Source organism: Cydia strobilella, chromosome Z (assembly GCF_947568885.1).
Source record: "Cydia strobilella chromosome Z, ilCydStro3.1, whole genome shotgun sequence".
NCBI classification, from domain to species: domain Eukaryota; kingdom Metazoa; phylum Arthropoda; class Insecta; order Lepidoptera; family Tortricidae; genus Cydia; species Cydia strobilella.
Window position 1 is genome coordinate 59074373 of NC_086068.1, and position 23057 is coordinate 59097429.

General features: G+C 38.3%; 1 protein-coding gene across 1 annotated transcript in view; it reads left to right on the forward strand.

The window, feature by feature from the left end:
- LOC134755158 (uncharacterized) overlaps window positions 1–23057 on the forward strand; it is a 64375-nt gene that overhangs the window by 27742 nt on the left and 13576 nt on the right. The window contains exons 2-4 of the mRNA XM_063691659.1: window positions 20382–20501; window positions 22072–22202; window positions 22439–22611. Of these exons, the coding sequence (XP_063547729.1) occupies window positions 20382–20501; window positions 22072–22202; window positions 22439–22611 (424 nt within the window). The remainder of the gene's footprint in view (window positions 1–20381; window positions 20502–22071; window positions 22203–22438; window positions 22612–23057) is intronic.

The window sequence follows — 23057 nt, forward strand, 5'->3', positions numbered from 1 at the left end:
TAACCATTTAATTACTTAAAATTATAAATAAAAAGTACAAAAATTTGCCCGCGAAAAGCTAGCGAGCGAAACGCTCGAAACGCCACGTGACGTCACGCGTTCGACAGATTAGTGTCATTAGTAGCAAATGTCAGTTGGGCCGCCCAACGTGTGACGTCATCACGCTTTGTCGAATTCGCGCCAAAAATTATGAGCGTTTCAACCGCTCAAAAATTTTCAACATTTTAAATATTTTTTAATAAAATAATGTTAAGGTTTACAAAAGTATTTTTATCATTTCCGGTGTTCCAACGATATAAATTATGAATCCAAAAATAAAAATAAATTCATGCATGGAGCTAATTCTAAACTACATATTATTATCATTAAGGTAACATAATAAAAATAACATAATAGCGTATCAGTAGTTTAGTAACCTATTTAGTTAGTCTCATAAATTAATTTATACATTTAATAAATCATTATTACTAAAAATTTATAACGCAAAATGGTGGATTTAATGCCAATGGCACGCTTTTGTCATAGGCGCCTTCCGACATCCGATATCGGCAAGGCGCTTCCGATAAATTCAGCCATGTCGGAGCCCCCCGTCAGCTGTACCGATAATATTTGTTTGTGTGCGTATGTGTAGGCATAATGCTCATTGTAGTGGGCGTGACCGCTAAAGACGGCGCCCGGGCGCGCCCCCGCGGCCTGGGCTATAACCGCGAAAATCGAAGTTCGCAAATTGCGGGCATTTTTCTCTGTCACTAATTACGCCTACATTGGAGTAAAAGAGAAAGATTCCCGCAATTTGCGAATTTCGGTTTTCGCGGTAGCCCCGCTGATTACGCGGATGTCAGCTATAGTCTGCATTTTCTCAAATGATTTTTTTCGCCAAAGATCCTAATCTGTTAAACAAAAGCCTTTGATCCTTTTATGCGTGCGCGTGCCTATTGTTGGTGAGCGCGTGGCCATTGTTGGTGGGCACATGCCACTCGTTTGATGCACAATGGTCACGCGCTCACCAACAATGAGCACTCGCACACACAAAAGGAACAAAGGCTTTTGTTTAACAAATTAGGTTCTTTGGCGAAAAAATCATGTTTCCGATTGACAACTAATCTCAAGAATTGACGTAGGCACTACTTTTTACGAAAGCGACTGCCGTCTGACCTTCCAACCCAGAGGGGGAAACTAGGCCTTGTTAGGATTAGTCCGGTTTCCTCACGATGTTTTCCTTCACCGAAAAGCGACTGGTAAATATAAAATAATTCGTACATAAGTTCCGAGAAACTTATTGGTACGAGCCGGGGTTTGAACCCGCGACCTCCGGATTGAAAGTCGCACGCTCTTACCGCTAGGCCACCAGCACTTCCTGTGCAATGCATCCTGTATATTTATACTATTTACATTACATATGCTGCTCCTACTTTATAGCACTATTAGTACGATAACAAGCACATTACATTACGTAGAAACAAAGATAGATATAACTCCGTAATAGATGGATACAGTCTAAGGAAAAAACGTGCCTCGAAAATCAAGAAAATTTGATTCTCGATCAGAGGGCGCCACTACCTTTGGCCTACTGTCATACAGATGGCGTTGAAGGTTTCGTTTGTTATTTAACAATTTTAACGCATATCAGTCAACATGGGTCAAAATCATAAAAATAATTAATGCAAATAAAAAAAATCATTTATCCATATTTAAATACATTTTATCGTATTTTTATAAATCTTCATTTTTAATTATAAGGTGTATCGATAGATGGCAGTGAGTTTACTGGGGTTACAAAATTTACTATGACAGTACCGCTCTACCGTAGAAATGACGAAAATTTAAAAGGCTACCTACGTAGAACGTACGTTTTAATTTATCGCCACTCGGTGCTAATTTCCTATTTTTCGCGCTTTATCGTCAATTTGCAATGTAAAGCCTGACCAGGAATATATGATCACGCGCCATGTTGCGGAATTTCACTGGAACTAATATTTTCATACTATACTGAACTGTCACCCTATACATGAGAATAACAGCGCCCTCTTGACAATGATCATATATTACTGGTCAGGCTTTACTATTATAGTACGTACCTACTACCTACTTACAAGGCAAAAGATGTTGCAAGGCGAATTGTAGTAATTATTACCAATATCTATCTTTGTTATTACCAGAGGGCGGAATTGCTCACGGCAAAAATCAAACGTTAATATAGTTGGAACGTTGAATTTTATCGACTTTTTCAGCTATCGATAAGTTCAGTCGCCTTAAAAAATTCCGGAAATGTGGATTAATAATTTTTTTCATGGAATGTTGCAAGAAACGACAAATATCAAATATAGATAAAAACTATTATCGTTATTTACCTCTTTAAAATCAGGTGAATGTGTTTTGCTCGTTATGTGAGTTTCAACGCAATATTTTTTAGTTGCTTTAAGTGAACCTTACATTTAGAGCAGTATATTGTTGTTTTCGTTGTAAGACAAGGATACTTCTTTATCAATTTGTTAATTGTTTTTTTATTTTATTTTAAACTTTATTGCACAATATAACAAATAAAGTACAAATGGCGGACTTAATGCCTAAAGGCATTCTCTACCAGTCAACCACCAGGCTAAACAGAAACAGTGATAGGTGCAGGCATTGAACAAAAAAAAGCAGAATAGGTAACTTAAAACAAAAAATATAGCGATAAATAATACACACTACCGAGAATAAACTTACATATACATACTATACATACTATAATTAAATAAACTTACATATATATTACTTTATTTTATGTACCCAGTGCAAATTTTTCTTTTAGGATTAACCATTTTTTACAAACTTGAATTAGTTGCAAAAAGACTAGTGGCAGAAATGATAGTTAACTGCCATGCAATTTACTTTTAATCTAATCAAAGAGGTCAAATGGTCAACTAGCTAATCAAAGAGGTTAATGTTAAAGTCAGGTGACTGAACTTATCGATAGCTGAAAAAGTCGATAAAATTCAACGTTCCAATGGAACGTTTGATTTTTGCCATGAGCAATTCCGCCCTCTGAAAGAGGTCAAATGATCAACTAGCTAATCAAAGAGGTTAATGTTAAAGTCAGGTGACTGAAATTATCGATAGCTGAAAAAGTCGATAAAATTCAACGTTCCAATGGAACGTTTGATTTTTGCCATGAGCAATTCCGCCCTCTGAAAGAGGTCAAATGATCAACTAGCTAATCAAAGAGGTTAATGTTAAAGTCAGGTGACTGAACTTATCGATAGCTGAAAAAGTCGATAAAATTCAACGTTCCAATGGAACGTTTGATTTTTGCCATGAGCAATTCCGCCCTCTGAAAGAGGTCAAATGATCAACTAGCTAATCAAAGAGGTTAATGTTAAAGTCAGGTGACTGAACTTATCGATAGCTGAAAAAGTCGATAAAATTCAACGTTCCAACTATATTAACGTTTGATTTTTGCCATGAGCAATTCCGCCCTCTGGTTATTACATAACAAGTTAGATCAGGATTATGTCTGTAACGATTTTGACAGCACACGCAATGCAAGTGTTATTTATACGTCATATTTTCATAGAAATTTGACGTGTGAAATAACGCACTGTGATATCAAAATCGCTGCAGACTTATCTTGGTTCAACTATGGCAATGCAGTATAAATATATATAGAGGGACCTTACTGTCGATGGCGCTTACGCCATTATAAACGATGCTCCGATATAAATACAATGCCGCGCGACGCTGTGCGGCGTAAGCGCCATCGACAATAAGGTCCCTTTTCATAGAAAATGCCCCATATTATCTTACGTTTAGCTTAAGCAATGTTTATTATAGTAATACTAGATGTTGCGAATGATGTTATTTTGTATTTGATTAATCTCATTTTCGATTTTTTTTAATTTTTTTTTATAAATAAATAAATATTTTTTACTACATTCTTACACAGATTGACTAAGTCCCACGGTAAGCCCAAGGAGGCTTGTGTTAAGGGTACTCAGACAACGATATATATAATACTAGCTTTTTCCCACGACTTCGTCTGCGTGGACTTAGTAACAGCAGCTAAAGTAAGTATAGCGCCTGGAAAAATTGTCATAGCAATTATTCAATTTGAGCATATTACCTATGCACACAAATTAGCAGGCACTTCATTAATTATCTCAATTCCACCCCGCTTTTCTCTTTCTTAAGGGATGATTTTCGGGACAAAAACTATCCTATGTCCTTCTCAGGGACTCAACCTATCTCTATGCCAAATTTCATCTAAATCGATTCAGCGGTTTAAGCGTGAAGAGGGAACACACAGACAGACAGACAGACAGACAGACTTTCGCATTTATAATATTAGTATGGATATAAATACTTAAATACATAGAAAACACCCATGACTCAGGAACTAATCCGTGCTCATCACACAAATAAATGCCCTTACCGGGATTCGAACCCAGGACCATCGGCTTCACAGGCAGGGTCACTACCCACTAGGCCAGACCGGCCGTCAAAATAGGCATATTACAATATTTACAATGCGCTCATGAACTAAAATAACTCAAATAAAGCTAAGAAACTTAAGAAAGCAAGCCTATGTGCCATTTTCAACTAAAAGGTACCACAATGTCGCTTGTCGATAAGGATGATTCCAAATTGAAGCTTTATGGAAATAGCGTCTTATTGACAACCGACAATAAGAACCATTTTGGTTGAAAATTACACATATACAATGTCTTCTTTTTTTTAATGAAATAGGAGGCAAACGAGCAGACGGATCACCTGATGGTAAGCGATTACCGCCGCCCATGGACACCCACAACACCAGAGGGGTTGTAAGTGCGTTGCCGGCCTTTAAGATGGGAGTACGCTCTTTTCTTGAAGGTTTGAAGGTCATATTGGTCCGGAAATACCGCATTCCTTGTCGTATTCTCATGGCTGAGAGACGTGACGAATGTGAAAACTCCTATTTGTGTTTTTTTTAATACTACGTCGGTGGCAATCAAGCATACGGCCCGCCTGATGGTAAGCAGTTACCGTAGTCTATGGACGCCTGCAACACCGGAGACATTACACGCGCGTTGCGGACCCTTTAAAAACCTGTACACTCCTTTTTTGAAGAACCCCATACTGTAGCCCCTCGGGAAAACCTCGGCAGGGAGCTCATTCCACAGCCGAAGCGTACGCGGGAGGAAATTCCTCTTAAACCGCACAGTACGCGACCATTTAGGTGCTAGGGTGTGAGGATGAACACCCTGCCGATGGCGAGCGGTGCGGTGATAGAAAGCGGCCGTTGGCATCATGTCAAACAATTGTGTCGTTCTCAAGTAAAAAGTACCACATTGTCGCTTACCACAAGGACGCTCCGACAGGTTATTTGTATAGAGATGACAATGTGGTACCTTTTACTTGAAAACGGCACATTTAATTATAATTAAATTTTAATTAATATGAATTATTATGATTAAGTACTTATAATTCACGCACGACATTAAGACCTGACCTTACCTTAACATATGCATTATGAATATGAACGGTCCTGTCCTAGTTGAGACAATACTTTCCCGTGTTGCGACGGAGAAAGCGGATTGCGCAATACGCTGCGCCGGCGCATGGGGCGAGGGATAAGCGACAGCGAATATGGGGACGCCAATGACGCAGGCACAGGGCGGACACGCTATACATCAAAAATCACTTGCGTTTCTATTTGTGAACGGCACGTCTGTACACGCGTCATGCGTCATTGCGTAAGTTACTTAAAAACGGTACTGAGCGGCCGTCAATGTGCTGTCGCGGGGCGAGGTGAGTCGGGGGCGGTGCGTGGCCGTTCTGTATGATAATACTATTACTTATTCTGTGCTGTTGGTTTTGCCTCTGTCCTGGTTCCAGGGTACATGGTAAGAGAGGGCGAGCTATCTCTCCCTTTCACCTGCGTCTCGTGACTTGTACCATCGCAATGTCAACATTGTACCCGGCGTCTGTTGAGTAATGTGTTCTGTAATCGCACCCCAAACGCGGGCGCAGGTGCTGTCTACGTGATAACTGATAACGACACGATAGAGCGGACGTCACTTTTTGACAACTCTCGATATAAAGTGTATACACGGTGGCTAAAAAAACCGGCCAATTGCGAGTCGGACTCGCGTTCCAAGGGTTCCGTTTATTACATTACACAATTTAAACAATGTTATTTTTTTTATGTGAAACGTGCGTGAAATGTCTTTAAAAAACCCGTAGGGGTCGGATCAAATACGAAATAATTAAGTCCGACTTACGCTTGACTGCACATTTCTAATAAGTTTTCCTGTAATCTATAGGTTAAGATCTATTTAGTGTATTTTTTTAAATTTTTAGACCCAGTAGTTTCGGAGATAAAGGGGGGAATGGTTATTTTTTGCCTATTTTCTTGAATAACTTTTAAACTGTTTATCCTTAAATTATAAAAAAATATATTTGAGATTCTCATAATGAGCTCTTTCATTTGATATGTAACACGATATAGTTTATAAAACTTTATTTTTTAATTTTCTCATTTACCCCCCAAAAGTGGCCCCCATGTTCAAAATTAATTTGTTTACGTTACATGTCCGTCTTTGGGTCACAAAGTTACATATGTATACCAAATTTCAACCTAATTGGTCCAGTAGTTTCGGAGAAAGTAGGTTGTGACAGACGGACAGACAGACAGACGCACGAGTGATCCTATAAGGGTTCCATTTTTTTCCGTTTGAGGCACGGAACCCTAAAAATAAGTGCAACCCCGTTGCCACCTGAACAAATGTGGGAGTGTCATTATATATTCATAGAAATTTAACATTCATGATGACATTGATGACTTTATCACATTTTATTTATTTATTTATACTTTATTGCACATAAAATAAGTACAAATGGTGGACTTAATGCCTTAAGGCATTCACTACCAGTCAACCACTGGGCCAAAAAGAGACGTTTGTTGGTGCAGGCTTTGTACTGTATTTGAAAATAATTAAACGAACACACATTTTGTTTTTGGAAAGGCCATGCAGAGTTAGCTTGGTCGGACTCTTGTCTCTTTAAAATCAAAAGGAAATGTGTACGTGTGTGTATGTGTTTAACACGTCGCCGAATTTCGGCGCCGTGGCGGCCGAATAGGTTGAAATAGAAATTGTGTCTAATAATAACTGCTGTCTACGTTTCTCTATTAATCTTCTGATGCTTTATTTCTTGCATGGTGTAAAATAATGCATTTTAAATACAGTCAAATGCCCTCATTATCATCAATACCCTATTCCTTAAGGCGGTTCCCTGAGCCAGAAGGCGAAAAATCTCCTTATATGATCCTGTTTTTCTAAGAGGCGTTGATATTCGTAGACGTGGAAAAAATATATGTAGTTCTTGACTATATTATCTTTAATATCATAGCTTCCGATACACGAATTATGAAACTTCGCTCGATACAATTAATTCCCAAAGTAACCTCTAACTCGGACTTTTAATCCAACTTTACTCGGTTATTTATTATGTGATACTATAAACAAAAAAAGAAGAAAAAACAATCTTTTTTAAAAAATAATTTCATAGCTTTCGAATTTCGATATTGTAGGGTAACGTTTTTAAAATAAATAAAAATCGACAAAATTCGATCAAAATTGACACTTGGCGCGCATGATCTTTCCCGTTCTTTCTTGCGAAATGTGACAGAGACAGCGGCAAACCGATGGAACGGCCTTAACACATCAGCATTTCGTTAGCGCATGCGTAACGTAACATGCGACCTTGCCGACTGCCTGATCTGAATCCTAGTGTTTACACGTAACCTGCTAGGGGTGTGCAAATATTGATACCCGAGCGAGCGAAAGATTCCAAAATATGCGAGCGTAGCGAGTGGTTCGAAAAGTGGAATCCTTAGCGTTGCGAGGGTTTTCAGTTATGAGAGTTTCAAAAACTTTGCTACCGAGTAAAACACCCTCCCCAAGAAAAATACTATTTGTATATATTACAAATCAAATCCAGAATGAACGCAATCAGTTGTTTATTATACAAATCATCACTTGAAAGATGACTCACGTTAGACCGGGCCGTGTCCGGGCCGGAACTTCCGGCGCTTACTTTTCTATGACAGTTGATCACGTTATGCTTTTCATAGAAATGCTTTCAATGAGGAAACTACTAAAAATATGCATGAAATTACTGGCGTCTTGTGGATAAAATGCAACTTTATTGTCTCATTTTTGAAGTACAAAGAGAGCATTTTCGAGCTGTTGTGTAGATAATAGTACATTATTGTCGAGGCTCGGAAGTAGCTACTTGCTTACTGAGGATTCGTTTTAAACGAACGACCTTGGGAGTCCGTTTATATAATTGAATCCGATGCCAGCAAGTAATAGCCTTCCAGCCGAGTCATATATAGTGCTTTTCTCGAAAATGGCGCAATAAATACAAATATAATAGAAATATTTTACAGAAGCAACGTATATATTTTCACAGAAAAAAGTAATAAGATTTGCTTTGCCACCGTTTTATTTTTTAATTAAAAATAGAAGTGTATTTTTCTGTTGAAAATACGCCAACCTATTTGAGACACCTAAATAGTCGCGGTATCAACATTATAATAATAAGTACTGATCATCTGTTTGGTTGTTTAATGGACCTATACCTTCATTTGATATGGCCACTTCAACTTTTAAAAAGTTTGGAACTAGACAACTAATGGAATTTGTACGCAACATTGCAGTCCCGAAATCGAGACTGCAATGTTTTTAACTTTTTAATTTTTTGACCGACCATAAACAACGCATTTTGCGACCTACTTTTTAACCGGCAACGTCGACTTTGCCGTCCATTTTTGAGAAAATACAATTACCACATCTAACCATGTCAATATAAAACAGGAAATGCATATCAAAATAAATTTTGGTGCGCATATTTCATCATTTCGTTAGCGACCTTGCCGGCTGACCGTTCCGAGTCCGAGAGAGTTTGCGTCACTTATAACAGTTATAACGTAACCTGCTAGGGTGTGCAGCGCGAGCGCGATCAAAGTTACCTGTTTGTTTTATAAGTGGGCAAAGTTGACGTTTAATTCCTAGTGCTAATATTGACACCCAAGCAAGCGAGATATTCCAAAATCAATTCGAAAAGTGAAGTCTTGAGCGTTGCGACCGAGTCAAACACAAAATTTTTCACTACACAATCGCGAAAATAACTAAATAAAACATACGTAATATAAAACATTATAAATCAAATTTAAATTCTGTCGAAACGGCTGGGCCATGGTGCGCCGAGGCCAAAAAGCTGGTCAGGGAGATCGGGCGTCGGTTGAGGGACAGAGGCTGTGACCCCCGTGCTGGATCTTACCTGGTCCAACAAAATATCCTTAGCCATTCAGCGTGGCAACGCAGCTGGCATATTTGGAATATTTGGGCCAGGTAGGGAACAGTTCGGGACTTAAAAGGAAATTTTTGACGGGACTAGTTTGTTATTAATAAGTTTTTATATACTAAGTGTATACAATTTAAATGAAAGGTTCATTAAATGTGTATAAATATTTAGAACGTTATTATCTTATTTATTTATTTATTAGTAAACAGTGTGATCAATGGCGGTCGTAGTATGGTTTCTGAACACATCATAGAGAGCTTATATTATATATGTGTGTAGATAAAGCAGTGTATGTAACTGTAGGTACATAATTACGCATTAAAACACTCTTTCATCGTGTAGCAGTCACATAAAATACTATTTTAGATACATAATTTTGTAGTAAGTTTGATGCATTTTTAGGGTTCCGTACCCAAAGGGTAAAAACGGGACCCTATTACTAAGACTCCGCTGTCCGTCTGTCCGTCTGTCTGTCTGTCTGTCACCAGGCTGTATCTCATGAACCGTGATAGCTAGACAGTTTAAATTTTCACAGCTGATGTATTTCTGTTGCCGCTATAACAACAAATACTAAAAACAGAATAATATAAATATTTAAATGGGGCTCCCGCTCCCATACAACAAACGTGATTTTTTTGCTGTTTTTTCCGTAATGGTACGGAACCCTTCGTGCGCGAGTCCGACTCGCACTTCGCCGGTTTTATTTATGCAAAAATGTAAAACAATTTTCTTAGTACCTACTTAAATATTAAAGTAACCACTAATATGCTAAAATATAACGGATAATAAATAACTTTGCTGCAAGGTCTGTCCGTTTTTGATTGTGGACTGTTACTTAAAGTAAAAAACCGGCCAATTGCGAGTCGGACTCGCGCACCGAGGGTACCGTACTTTTTAGTATTTGTTGTTATAGCGGCAACAAATATACATCATCTGTGAAAATTTCAACTGTCAAGCTATCACGGTCTGGTGACAGACAGACGGACAGCGGAGGCTTAGTAATAGGGTCCCGTTTTACCCTTTGGGTACGGAACCCTAAAAAAACGAATTAAGTAAGTAGGTAAATAATCGCAAGTCACAGTGCCAACCCTACACAAAATGCTAATAAAATGTCCATATATTGGGCAAGAGGCGTCGCCATTGACTATATATATCCATCTGTCTCGCAAGTAGGGAAGTGGGTTGCGCATACGGTCATTCATGTAACGAATTATAACGTACAGAATGCGCACTGCCTAATAGATCCGGTCCAAGGTCACGGATTCACTGGTTTTACCTCTCGCGTCGAATGATTTGCAAAATCGCGTTTTGCTCACTGTTTTTAGCAGCGAAGTACCCTTCAAGCAAGCAAACAAACAACAACAACAAGCTGCTAAGGTGAAAAATAAATTTCACGTTTCGTCACATGTATGGAGTGCCCTAAAAATTTATTTTTATAAATATTAACTTCTAAAATAAGTAGCGGCTCATAAATTGGGGCATTTTCTATGAACAGGGACCTTATTGTCGATGGCGCTTACGCCGCACAGCGTCGCGCGGCATTGTATTTACTCGTATACCGGAGCATTTAATAATGGCGTAAGTGCCATCGACAATAAGGTCCCTTTTTAGAAAATACCACAATAACACATACATTTTAAGTTTTTTTTTTTAATTTATTATATAATTTCCAAGTAAAATGGCTGTGACATACGGAGTGACAGACGGACGGACAGACGAACATGACGAAACTATAACGTTCCGTTTTTGCAATTTTGGCAGCGGAATCCTAAAAACCGGCCCAAATAACACTTGACATTTAATTCCGGAGCGTTGCACCTTGCACCACAATGACCCACTTGCCGGAGGTCAATTTATTTCGTTAATTATCGCTCTAGAGCGTAATGATCGATTTCCATAAGCGAACTTTATATTTTTAATTGTTTTGCCAAGGTTTGTTTCCCATTAAGGAGCCCACTGATTACCACTCCGCCGTATAATATCGGCCTGTCAGTTGTTCGGAACTGTCAAATTTTTGCTCTGACAGGCTGATATCGTCCGGCGGACTGATAATTAGTGGGCCTCTTTACTTTTTGAAGTAGAGAATAATGTTTTTTTAAATAAATGAACTGGGTTAAAAAATAAAATTGTCTGTTTCATACATTTTGGTTGGTCCATTTTCTATGGGAGGGTATTTTTTTTTCGCGATTTCGTGGTTGGTCACATAGTAAAAGTTGCTCAGTATAATACCAAAACCTCTCTGGCAACGGCAATGCACTTATTTTTTAGCCTGTACAAAGATAGATATCTCCGTAATAGATGGATATAGTCTAAGGAAAAAACGTGCTTCGAAAATCAAGAAAATTTGATTCTCGTTCAGAGGGCGCTACTAGCTTTGGCTTACTGTCGTATAGATGGCGTTGACGGTTTCGTTAACGCATATCAGTGAAAGAACATGGGTCAAAATCATAAAAATAATTAATGCAAATAAAAAAAATCATTTATCCATATTTAAATACATTTTATCGTATTTTTATAAATCTTCATTTTTAGTTTTAAAGTGTGTCGACAGATGGCAGTGAATTTACTGGGTTTACAAAATTTACTATGACAGTACCGCTCTAGTATAAGTTACTTTATGGCCTGTATAAGCGATATGTGGTATTTTCTATAAAAAGGGACCTTATTGTCGATGGCGTTTACGTCATTATTAACGATGCTCCCATATAAATACAACGCCGCGCGACGCTGTGCGGCGTAAGTGCCATCGACAATAAGGTCCCTTTTCATAGAAAATGCCCCATATAGTTTTAGAAAGGCTATATTAGCGATATAACGACGTGCTTATTTATAATTTATCTTAACAAACTATTGAGAAACGACGATGTAGCAATTTGTTTATGTGGCCTTGCACTACACTAATATAATTATATTATGTTACTCATAACTTGTTGGCTTGACACATTTAGTGCAATAAAATAACTGCTATTATAACTTGTGAGCACAATCAAAAAAGATCTTAAAGCTAATAATGTAGACGCAGGGAACACAAAATAGATTGTTGTGGCGAAAACGTAGCGAGGGCTGAGCCCAAGTAATATGGGAACATAGCCGGGAGAAAGAAGAAAGAAGAAGAAGAAAATAACTTAAGTCCCCGGCAAGCTCGGCCGAATTTCACCTTCCCATACAAACGGAGTGTCGTTCTCATTTTAAAACTCCGTGTTGGATTGTAATGAAACTTTGCACATACAATGACATGAGGTATATCTAGGTCTGTAATTAGTTTATATATAGTTCCAGTTTATAAAACAAACGAGATAGGGCAAAAACAAGTTTTGTATGAAAAACAATTTCGCTGTATTTTTTTAAATATGCTATCTGAAGCTACATAAACTAATTACAGACATAGATATACCTTATACTATTGTAAGTATAAAGTTTCATAGTAATCTAGCTAGTCGTTTTAAAATGAGAGCGTAACTACGTTTGTATGAAGAACCGAGCTTGCCGGGGACTCCTAATATCTAGTGGAATTGATGTGAGAAACTTATCCATCCACAAAAGTATCCTTATGCTTCATGTCCATAAGGACCCTTCTCTGATAGAAAGCCACATATTTGATTGAACTTGACATACCTATAATGTTTTGGCTTATTACAATTGAACAATAGCTATTCGTTTTACAATGAGGCAAAGTTGTCTTATATTGATACCAGAGCAAGCGAATGATGATGTCAAAATTTAACCACGAACGTAACGATATATGGGGCATTATCTATGAAAAGGGACCTTATTGTCGATGGCGCTTACGCCGCACAGCGTCGCGCGGCATTGTATTTATATCGGAGCATCGTTTATAATGGCGTAAGCGCCATCGACAATAAGGTCCCTTTTTATAGAAAATGCCACATATATCGAGTTTAAATCCTGGTAAGAGCATTTATTAGTCCCGTACCTAAAGGGTAAAAACGGGACCCTATTACTCCGCTGTCTGTCTATCTGTCTGTCTGTCCGTCTGTCACCAGGGGTCGTAGCACGGTACGCTTATCACCATGCCTCTCACGTTCTAACAAGTATGTGAGTGCGAAAGTGACGGACTTAGTGATAGGGGAACCATGCTGCGCGGGCAGGATGTATCTTACGAATCGTGATAGCTAGACAGTTGAAAATTTCACAGATGATGCATTTCTGTTGCCGCTATAACAACAAATACTTAAAACAGAATAAAATATATATTTAAGTACTGCCATACAACAAACGTGATTTTTTGCCGTTTTTTGCGGAATGGTACGGAACCCTTCGTGCGCGAGTCCGACTCGCACTCGGCCGGTTTTCTCGATTGTAGATTGCTAAGATTACACTATCCTTTCAGCTCTTTTCTCATAACACGAGCATTATTGAGCTTAACGTGGGACTAGGTCGATTTGTGGTATTTTCTATAAAAAGGGACCTTATTGTCGATGGCGCTTACGCCATTATTAACGATGCTCCGATATAAATACAATGCCGCGCGACCCTGTGCGGCGTAAGCGCCATCGGCAATAATATCCGTTTTCATAGAAAATGCCCCATTTGTGTAAAATTGTCCAACAATAATATTTAATATTAATTTATTAAATTATACCAATATCTCTTTTCAACCTTCCTTCACCTTAATGACCTATTGTATTTAACCTCTACCTCTAAAGCCGTTCTTTAATGATCTGTTAAATGCCAGTCGACCTTCTTTTGTTCCGACCACTTTTACATAGCTCTTTATCATCCGATAAGGGCTAAGGTACGGTCAAGGATATAATTTCAGTACCATTTCGTACCTTGTCATCGTTTTCCTCGCGTTATTACTTTTTGCCAGCCCTTTCTAGGGTCCGCTTGGCAACTAATCCCAAAAATTGGCGTAGGCACTAATTTTTTTTTAATTTCGTACTTTGTCACAGTGACAATATCAATATGAAAGTCGCTAGGGACGTTATACTATAGGCTTGATGACAATTTTTTATTAATGGTATCAATCGATCAGGTTTGTTGTTGGGATCAAATGTCCTAGGTAGCAAAGTAACGTCAGCGACGTCATAATGACGCCATTATTACGTCATAATGACATCGCTGACGTCATTGTGACGTATAAATGCTATCTATATGGGACCCATTGCATTAAAGCAATGCAAGTCACAAATGATAGTCCTTACTTCACTCGCGAAACGCTCCTAACAAAACCATAAGTGAACGTGTCGACCGGTCACTCATCCATCTTGAATGTATGCAAAATAAGTAAAATTGCGATTTTGTCGGTGAAATATTGCGTTTATGCATATAGTTGCTATACAAACTTTTTTTGGATAAAATGCAAGGAATCGAATGGTATCTTTACTTTATTCCTTTTTGGAAGTTAAAGAAAAACTTTAAATTTTGACTTAGATCCTGTATTTTTTATCATTCCATATATTATTTAAATATCCACAATCTCTTTTACTAAATTTTGTTATAAGTAATATAAAATTCAACATGTGCCATCCTGGTGTCCTGGTACGAAATGGTACGGAAATTAAATTATTTATCTGTTACCTGCGCCAAAGGTCATATTTTTAATTTTTCTTATTGTTTTGTATGGACATGCAGTTTTGTCAATAGACGCCATGTTTAAACCCATACCCATAATTTACTCTAATAAAAGTATGAAATTTTGAAAGTAGGCAAGCTTAAAAACCAGGCTGCATTCTTTGTTATAGTTCACTAAGCTCAACGAATTTAAACAGATTGGTTTAAAAACTGTAATAGATGTCATATATTAAAGAAAAAATGACGAAGCCCTCCAGTGGTGAAGGCCGGATCACACACAAATCAAAATATTTTAATAAAATAATTTGATTTGTTCCCAAACTTGTTCAGATTGGTTTAGTTATTTATACTATGTGAACAATTGTCCCAGAATTTACTAGATTTTCTTGTTCAGATTACAGTATTTAGGTATTTTTTTCTCCGTGCAGTGACAATGAAGGTAGTATGTACATAATTTTTGCCATTTTTTCCTTTACTGTACCATAGAGTAACTTATACTAGAGCGGTACTGTCATAGTAAATTTTGTAACCCCAGTAAATTCACTGCCATATGTCGACACACTTTAAAACTAAAAATGAAGATTTATAAAAATACGATAAAATGTATTTAAATATGGATAAATGATTTTTTTTATTTGCATTAATTATTTTTATGATTTTGACCCATGTTCTTTCACTGATATGCGTTTAAATTGTTAAATAACAAACGAAACCGTCAACGCCATCTATACGACAGTAAGCCAAAGCTAGTAGCGCCCTCTGAACGAGAATCAAATTTTCTTGATTTTCGAGGCACGTTTTTTCCTTAGGCTGTATCCATCTATTACGGAGTTATATCTATCTTTGACTGTACCTTTGTATATAAACTAGTTTAGTTCCACAATCATCTACCTTCTACCAGTAATCACCGCGCTACATCTTTACCAACAGCCCAGATTTCCACTTGCTCTTTCGCTTCCTTCACTTTCATAACATTCCTCATACACGCTCGCCTGTTCGCCGGTCGTCCTATTTACTTTTAACATGTTTTTAAAGACTTGAGGACACGGAAGTTCCTTCAAAAGGACAGGAAGTGCACGTAAAGACTTATTGACGGTTTTGAGATAATATATTCTGGCGTTAATAAGTTTTCGATGATGGGCTTGGCCTTTATTTTACGTTTAACAGGTTTAATGGTTGGTTTGTTCGTTGCCCAAAATTGGTGGGTTATGTTTTTCGATGAATATATACACATATATACCAAGATGGCAAGGCAAGGCCAATTAACAAGTAAGGCTGCTGACGTCGCTGACGTTATAATGACGTGTAAATGCTACCTGCGCTGTCAGCATGGTTGCATTTTTATCACCTATCACTATCAATACTATAATCCATACTTAATATTATAAATACAAAAGTGTGTTTTGTCTTTCTGTTTTACTTTACCTCTTCACGATTAAACCACTGAACCATTTAGTTGAAATTTGGTATAGAGATAGATTGAGTCCCGGGGAAGGACATAGGGTAGTTTTTATCCCAGAAATCATCCTTTAAGGGGGTGAAAAGGGGGGTCGAAGTTTGTATGGGAAATCGATAAAAAGCAGATTGGTTAAAAAATAAGCTACCCAAATTACTAACTCCACGCAGACGAAGTCGCGGGTAAAAGCTAGTATTATAAATGCGGCAGTAACTCCGTCTGTCTGTTTGTCTGTTACCTCTTCACGGTTAAACCGCTTACCCGATTAATATTTTTTTATTTTACTTTTTTTATTAATCATCATCATCCCACGCAGACGAAGCCGCGGGCAGAAAAATGCTTGGTTATTATTATTTTGCTTATTGATAGCTTTTTAACATGATCGTCATAACAATTAAAATACTTCCTCTTTCTCGCGTTATACCGGCATTTTTGCCACGGCTCATGGGAGCCTGGGGTCCGCTTTGACAACTAATCCCAAGAATTGACGTAGACACTAGTTTTTACGAAAGCGACTGCCATCTGACCTTCCAACCCAGAGGGGAAACTAGGCCTTATTGAGATTAGTCCGGTTTCCTCACGATGTTTTCCTTCACCGAAAAGCGACTGGTAAATATCAAATGATATTTCGTACATAAGTTCCGAAAAACTCATTGTTACGAACCGGGGTTTGAACCTGCGACCTCCGGATTGCAAGGCGCACGCTCTTACCGCTAGGCCACCAGCGCTCCTCAGTAGTGAGAACATATTAAAGGTTAAAATGTATTTCGAATAATACAGACAAGTATGAAGTGGCAGTTCATGGCCTTCACTAAATTAAAAAGCTACTTTGTTTCACTCCCTGTAGGCACATGATTGACGCGACAGTATCTCGCCGCGAGATAGACTACCCGTCTTTTACTAACTGTATGAATTAAAGAGGGACGGGTAGTCTATGTCGCGGCGAGATACTCTCGCGCCAATCATGTGCTAGCCCGGCTGGAGTGAGGAAAGTCGCACTTTCCTCACAGTGACGAAAGTAGGCTTGTTCGAGCTGATGAGGTGAAAATATTATTTCTAATCATTAAATTCCCCTGCTTCTGCCCCTGCATTTTTGCCGTTCTGAATTTGGAACTGTCTTTTATTGCATTATAAAGTTCAGAATTCGATTTTATTTTGTGGCTTTAAAAGGACATCGTACTTATCAGATTAACATATTATAATACGTCTGAGCTGCTGGTACGAAAACGGCATATGAAATTCATCCCTATTTTTTTTTTTTTTATACCACGACGGTGGCAAACAAGCATACGGCCCGCCTGATGGTAAGCAGTCACCGTAGCCTATGGACGCCTGCAACACCAGAGATATTACATGCGCGTTGCCGACCCTTTAAAAACCTGTACACTCCTTTTTTGAAGAACCCCATACTGTAGGCCCTCGGGAAAACCTCGGCAGGGAGCTCATTCCACAGCCGAAGCGTACGCGGGAGGAAATTCCTCTTAAACCGCACAGTACGCGACCATTTAGGTGCTAGGGTGTGAGGATGAACGCCCTGCCGATGGCGAGCGGTGCGGTGATAGAAAGCGGCCGTTGGCATCATGTCAAACAATTCTTCAGAGCACAGCCCAAGGCTAATTCAATATACAAGCTACGGAGTATATAATGGCTCTTCTACACGGATGGGTCATCATACTTGCTCACTAAAATGGGCCAGCCTGTAGAGGAGTGGTGTCGGATGGCTTATGGCGCGGCGGGATGGCCACGGTGTCGGTTTTCGTGCGCACATCAAAGGTAGTGGGCCAATGATGCGCGCCATGCGTGCTCTCATCCATCGCATGGTCATCTCGCTGCTCCAGTGCCGGCCCATCATGTAAAGGAACTATAAAATTGCCGGCCAGCGAGAACGGATCCCAAGACAATGTCTCGTGTTACAATCGCGTTGCAGGTTACAATTGCAATATTACAATACGGGTATTGTTCCTATATTGTCGTGTTAAGCAAAAGTTTCACAAACATGTTGTCTACTTATACCTCTCGTATGATTGTTATGTATAAAAAGACAGTTCCTAAGTCTCATTAGTTGGGCTGAATTGAAAAAATAATTGATGAGATTTATGCATAGTGATGGATGCAACCTACACAATAAAAACATATAATTTTATGCATAATAGGGTATTTGACTGTATTTAAAATAAATTATTTTACACCATGCATAAAAAAACAGAAGATTAATAGAGAAACGTAGACAGCAATTATTTTTAGACACAATTTCTATTTTAAAACCCGTATAAAACTTCTTCTTCTTCTTCTTTACGTGCCATCTCCGTCCAGGAGGTCGGCGACCATATAGGTATGTCTATATGTCTCTCTATGTTCAGTCATGCGAATTAGTCTATCTATGCTCTTCACTTTTAACCAGTCTCTTATATTTATTTCCAGTAGAAAACTATAAAGAGTAATTCGATTGTGACGTCACATGCTAGTGTTTCATATAAATTCCATAGTAGCAAAGCAACTAGCAAATTCGTTTTGACAGTTTGAAAGTTGTTTGAAAAAAGAAACCGATTTGACTAGTAGTCAAATACCCCATTAGATAAAGTTGATTTGGTCCCGTATTATTATTTTGATCATAAATTAATACACTTTCAGATGTTTTATTCAGAGCAGTATTTTAGTTTTAAAACATTACTTTTGTTTTAAGAAGAAATGGGGGAAATTTGGAAAAGTTGGTGATTTTTAGTATGTGCGTGGTATGTGATTTAGGCGGTTTTATTCGGGGTTTGCAATTATTTTATATTTAAAATCTTTATCATAGGTAATTTAATTTACCAACAGAATACCTCTTACATGCTCTTAAATCTATTCCAAATAAGTATAGGTTTAGGTATATCACAAATAGTGTACCTTTCTGATGGTAGTAGGTCAACTCGGCGTTGTCTCTTAGAAATGTACCCTCATAGAACGATTGCATTTACCGGTTGTTTCCGGTATCTCGCGACCAAATGCTGGAATGATATCCCTCCACCTGTAAGACGGCTTAAAAATAAGCAAACTTTTAAACACCAGTTTAAAAAGATACTGCTTGAAAAACAAAAAACAGGGATACCATACGGCTTTTTGGTTGCTGATTTCAGGATCTAATCGGTATTGCTATGAGATCTTGTACCGAACCTTTCGCGCTTTCTCACTCTTATTTTATGGCCACTACTATTTTTATTTCTATGTTTATGCTTATTTTCTGTTTTATTTATGTATTTTATTTCAGAACTTTCTAACACCACTCAACTACACACTTTTTACAGTGCCGTATACTTATCACCGTCATATTTACCTAACTGTAACGTGATCTGGGTTCCGGCAGAATATCAGTGCTCCGCTCAATAGAGTGGAGCGTATAGCTGAGTCGGAACCCTTTTGTTGTTGCTGCAATGCACACAGCGTGCAGCTAACCACTAAAAACTAATATTTCGTGTTTAAGTAAAAAATTTTTTGTTAATTTAATTTAGTACTTAAGTTTTGTTCTGACTGCAATGTACCTACTTATACTTTACACTAAAATTGTGTGTTTTGCAGCATCCAAATAAACGTTTTATCTATCTATCTATCTATCTAGTAAGATTTTACATATATCTCTTACTGAAAATTATATATTTACATAAATATGATTTAGCCTATGTAAATTCTAACACTGATTTAGCAGTGAAAATCGACGTTTTAATATTTTATTTTTATTTTTCCCAGAATCAGTAAACAATTATCTACTTAACACATATATTAATTTCGGCAAAAAGAAAAAAACCTGCCAAGTGCGATTCGGACTCGCGCACCGAGGGTTTCGTACTTTTTAGTATTTGTTGTTATAGCGGCAACAGAAATACATATTCTGTGAAAATTTCAACTGTCCAGGTATCACGGTTCATGAGATACAGCCTCGTGACAGACAGACGGACAGCGGAGTCTTAGTAATAGGGTCCCGTTTTTACCCTTTAGGTACGGAACCCTAAAAATCATGCATTTAATGGTTAATTAGAAAGATGATGATAAAGTTTGTCTTATTGAATTATTTAATTGTTCACAGTGGAGGACGCAAGCGGCCGCTATACTGCCATGTTCTACTGGGGGAACAACTACTGGACTGGCTCTGCTGAGCTCTGTCATGTACTCAACGAACGACACGCCGTGTCCAAACACAGGAACAGTGAGTTCACTTGTCCATTATAGGGCAACAGCTTTATGCCCAGGGTAAAAATTACTGAACAGGTTCCGCGGAGCTCTGCCACGTTCTATTGGGGAAACAACTACTGGACTGGCTCTGCTGAGCTCTACCATGTACTCAAATTACAGGGCCAACTTTATATCCAGGGTTAAAACTACTGAACTGCCACGTTCTTAAGGGTCACCGGCAAGCTCGGTTCTCCATACAAACGTAGCTACAAATGGGTGGACTAACTGTCCAGTAATGGCACGTTTAGTTACTCGGTGGGCGGTAAAGGCAATCACATTAGTTGTGCACACCTGACTGAAATAAAATATGTATTTAATAATGTGAAAGCTAGTTTGCTCGTTACCCAATCGCCGTTACGAGTGAATGAATATGGCATAAGATTATAGTCGTTGCTAAAGTAAATATTTACTACCGTAAACTGTAGTTACTTTCAGTCTAGGGGTAACATTGATCAACGATTTTTGAGAAATAGCGTGTTGATTTTTGAACGAGAGCTTAAGAACTTTATGGTGCGTTTTCATTTATATAAACTATTGCAGCACAATATCCCAGTCAGGAGCAAAGTAACATTTTACGGTATTTTATTAATAAAGAAATTAAATTAAATTCTTACCTTAAAACTAGTATATATACATATTATTATAAAATATATCTTAAAACTAGAAACTAAAATTAAAAACACAATAGGAATGATGACACATGTTGAATTTAATAACAAAATCTAGTAACATAGATAGCAAATGAGTAATTTATCACAATAATGTAGATATTAAAATAATATATGGAAATAATACAAAAATACAGGACTTGAAAGTTTCAGTTTAAGTAATTTTTCAACTTCCGAAAAGGAAAAAAGTAAGGGTACCATTCGATTCTTTACATTTTATCCAAAAAAATATTGTACAGCAACTATATACATAAACGCAACATTTCACAGACAAAAACGCAATTTTCTTATTTTGTCCATACATTCAAAATGGGCTCTCAGTGAACTTGACGTCACGTTCACTTATCGTTTTGTTAGAAGCGTTTCGCGAGTGAAGTACGACTGTCGGGGTTTGACTGTCATTTCTGACTTTTGTATTGCTTTAATGCAATGGGTCCCATATAGACATTTGATCCTAAAAACAAACCTGATCGATTGATACCATTAATAAAAATTTGTCATCTAGCCTATTATAGCTGCGATACAGCTTGTAACCCCGCAGTGTCACGCAGCGTACTACTTACGTAGGCGAGCAACACGCGAACGCGAAGCGACGCGGCGCGGCGCGTCGCGGAGCGGGGTGAATCAATCCTTTGATACCTATAGAAGTGTCCTACGTGGGCGATCTCGTTGCGAACGCGAACGCCGTTGGCCCGCCACGCCGCGCCGCGCCGCTTCGCTTCGCGTTCGTGAGTATACGCTTACGTAAAACGCAGCGTCAGGGCGCCGGCCGCGGTACCGCCGGTACTTGACACTCTTCGGCCAGAACTCCTCCTTGGTGATAATGTTTGCCATGATCTAGGTACTTATGATACTAACAAGTGTATGTCTTTGCAGAGAGCGGTTCCCAGATCTTCGCGGACTGGCGCGAGGATGTCTCCATGACTGGTTTTGGGCCTCCCTTCGATGCGGCCTTCTACAACGTGCGGCTGTCGGCCTCGTCCGACGACCCTGATATTATCAAAACTGTGAGTGAGGTCTTGCTACAATAAGTAATGCAGATAAGTATGTGTAATGAAAGAATCGCTGTAAGAGGTACTCAGCAGAAATCAGCTAAACCTTACAGAGTAAATCTCAGTGTAATTATGTCTGTGGTCTTATGTATGGTGGAGGTACTTCCGCAGTTAGGCTGTTCCGCCTGTTCCAGATTTGAGCGATATGACATTTGTGTCCTGCCTCTCTTAACCCATACCTATTATTTCAGCGCCGAACCCTCCACCTCGGCCTCTGCCTGCCGGCCTCGTGCACTCGCGAGGCCGTAGGCGCGCTGGTGCAGGCCTCGCGGGCCCCGCTGCTCAAGTTCAAGGTCACGGCGGTGCGCTCTCCCGACCATGGTGGTTATAACTTTTTGGAGGATAAGACGTTTCAGGTTTTGTTGTAAGTATTTTTATGTTTTTACGATTTTATTTACATCACTTTAGAAACAGCAAGCATATAGCACGATAGAGATTTATTTTAAGATTATTATAAATTATAATATATTTTTTCCCAGGTTTCGACTCTTGTTTATTTTTAAATGTTTATATTTCGCATTTTGAGTTAGGTACAGAGTCAGTAAAATAAATGACATTCAAGTACCTATTTAAAATATTTTACTAGATTTTATTGTCTAAATCACTTGAAAATGAACTTGTTAATAATTCACCGTTTGTATTTTAATCACATTTTATGCCCATCCTGCACCTACCTATAAGAAGGGCCATAAACGAAACTGACACAAAATGCAAATCATTAGTAGAGCTACCGCTACAAATAACATATTATTAACTTGCGTACATATATATTTAGCAAACACGTATACCTAATTTACAAATTTAGAAATG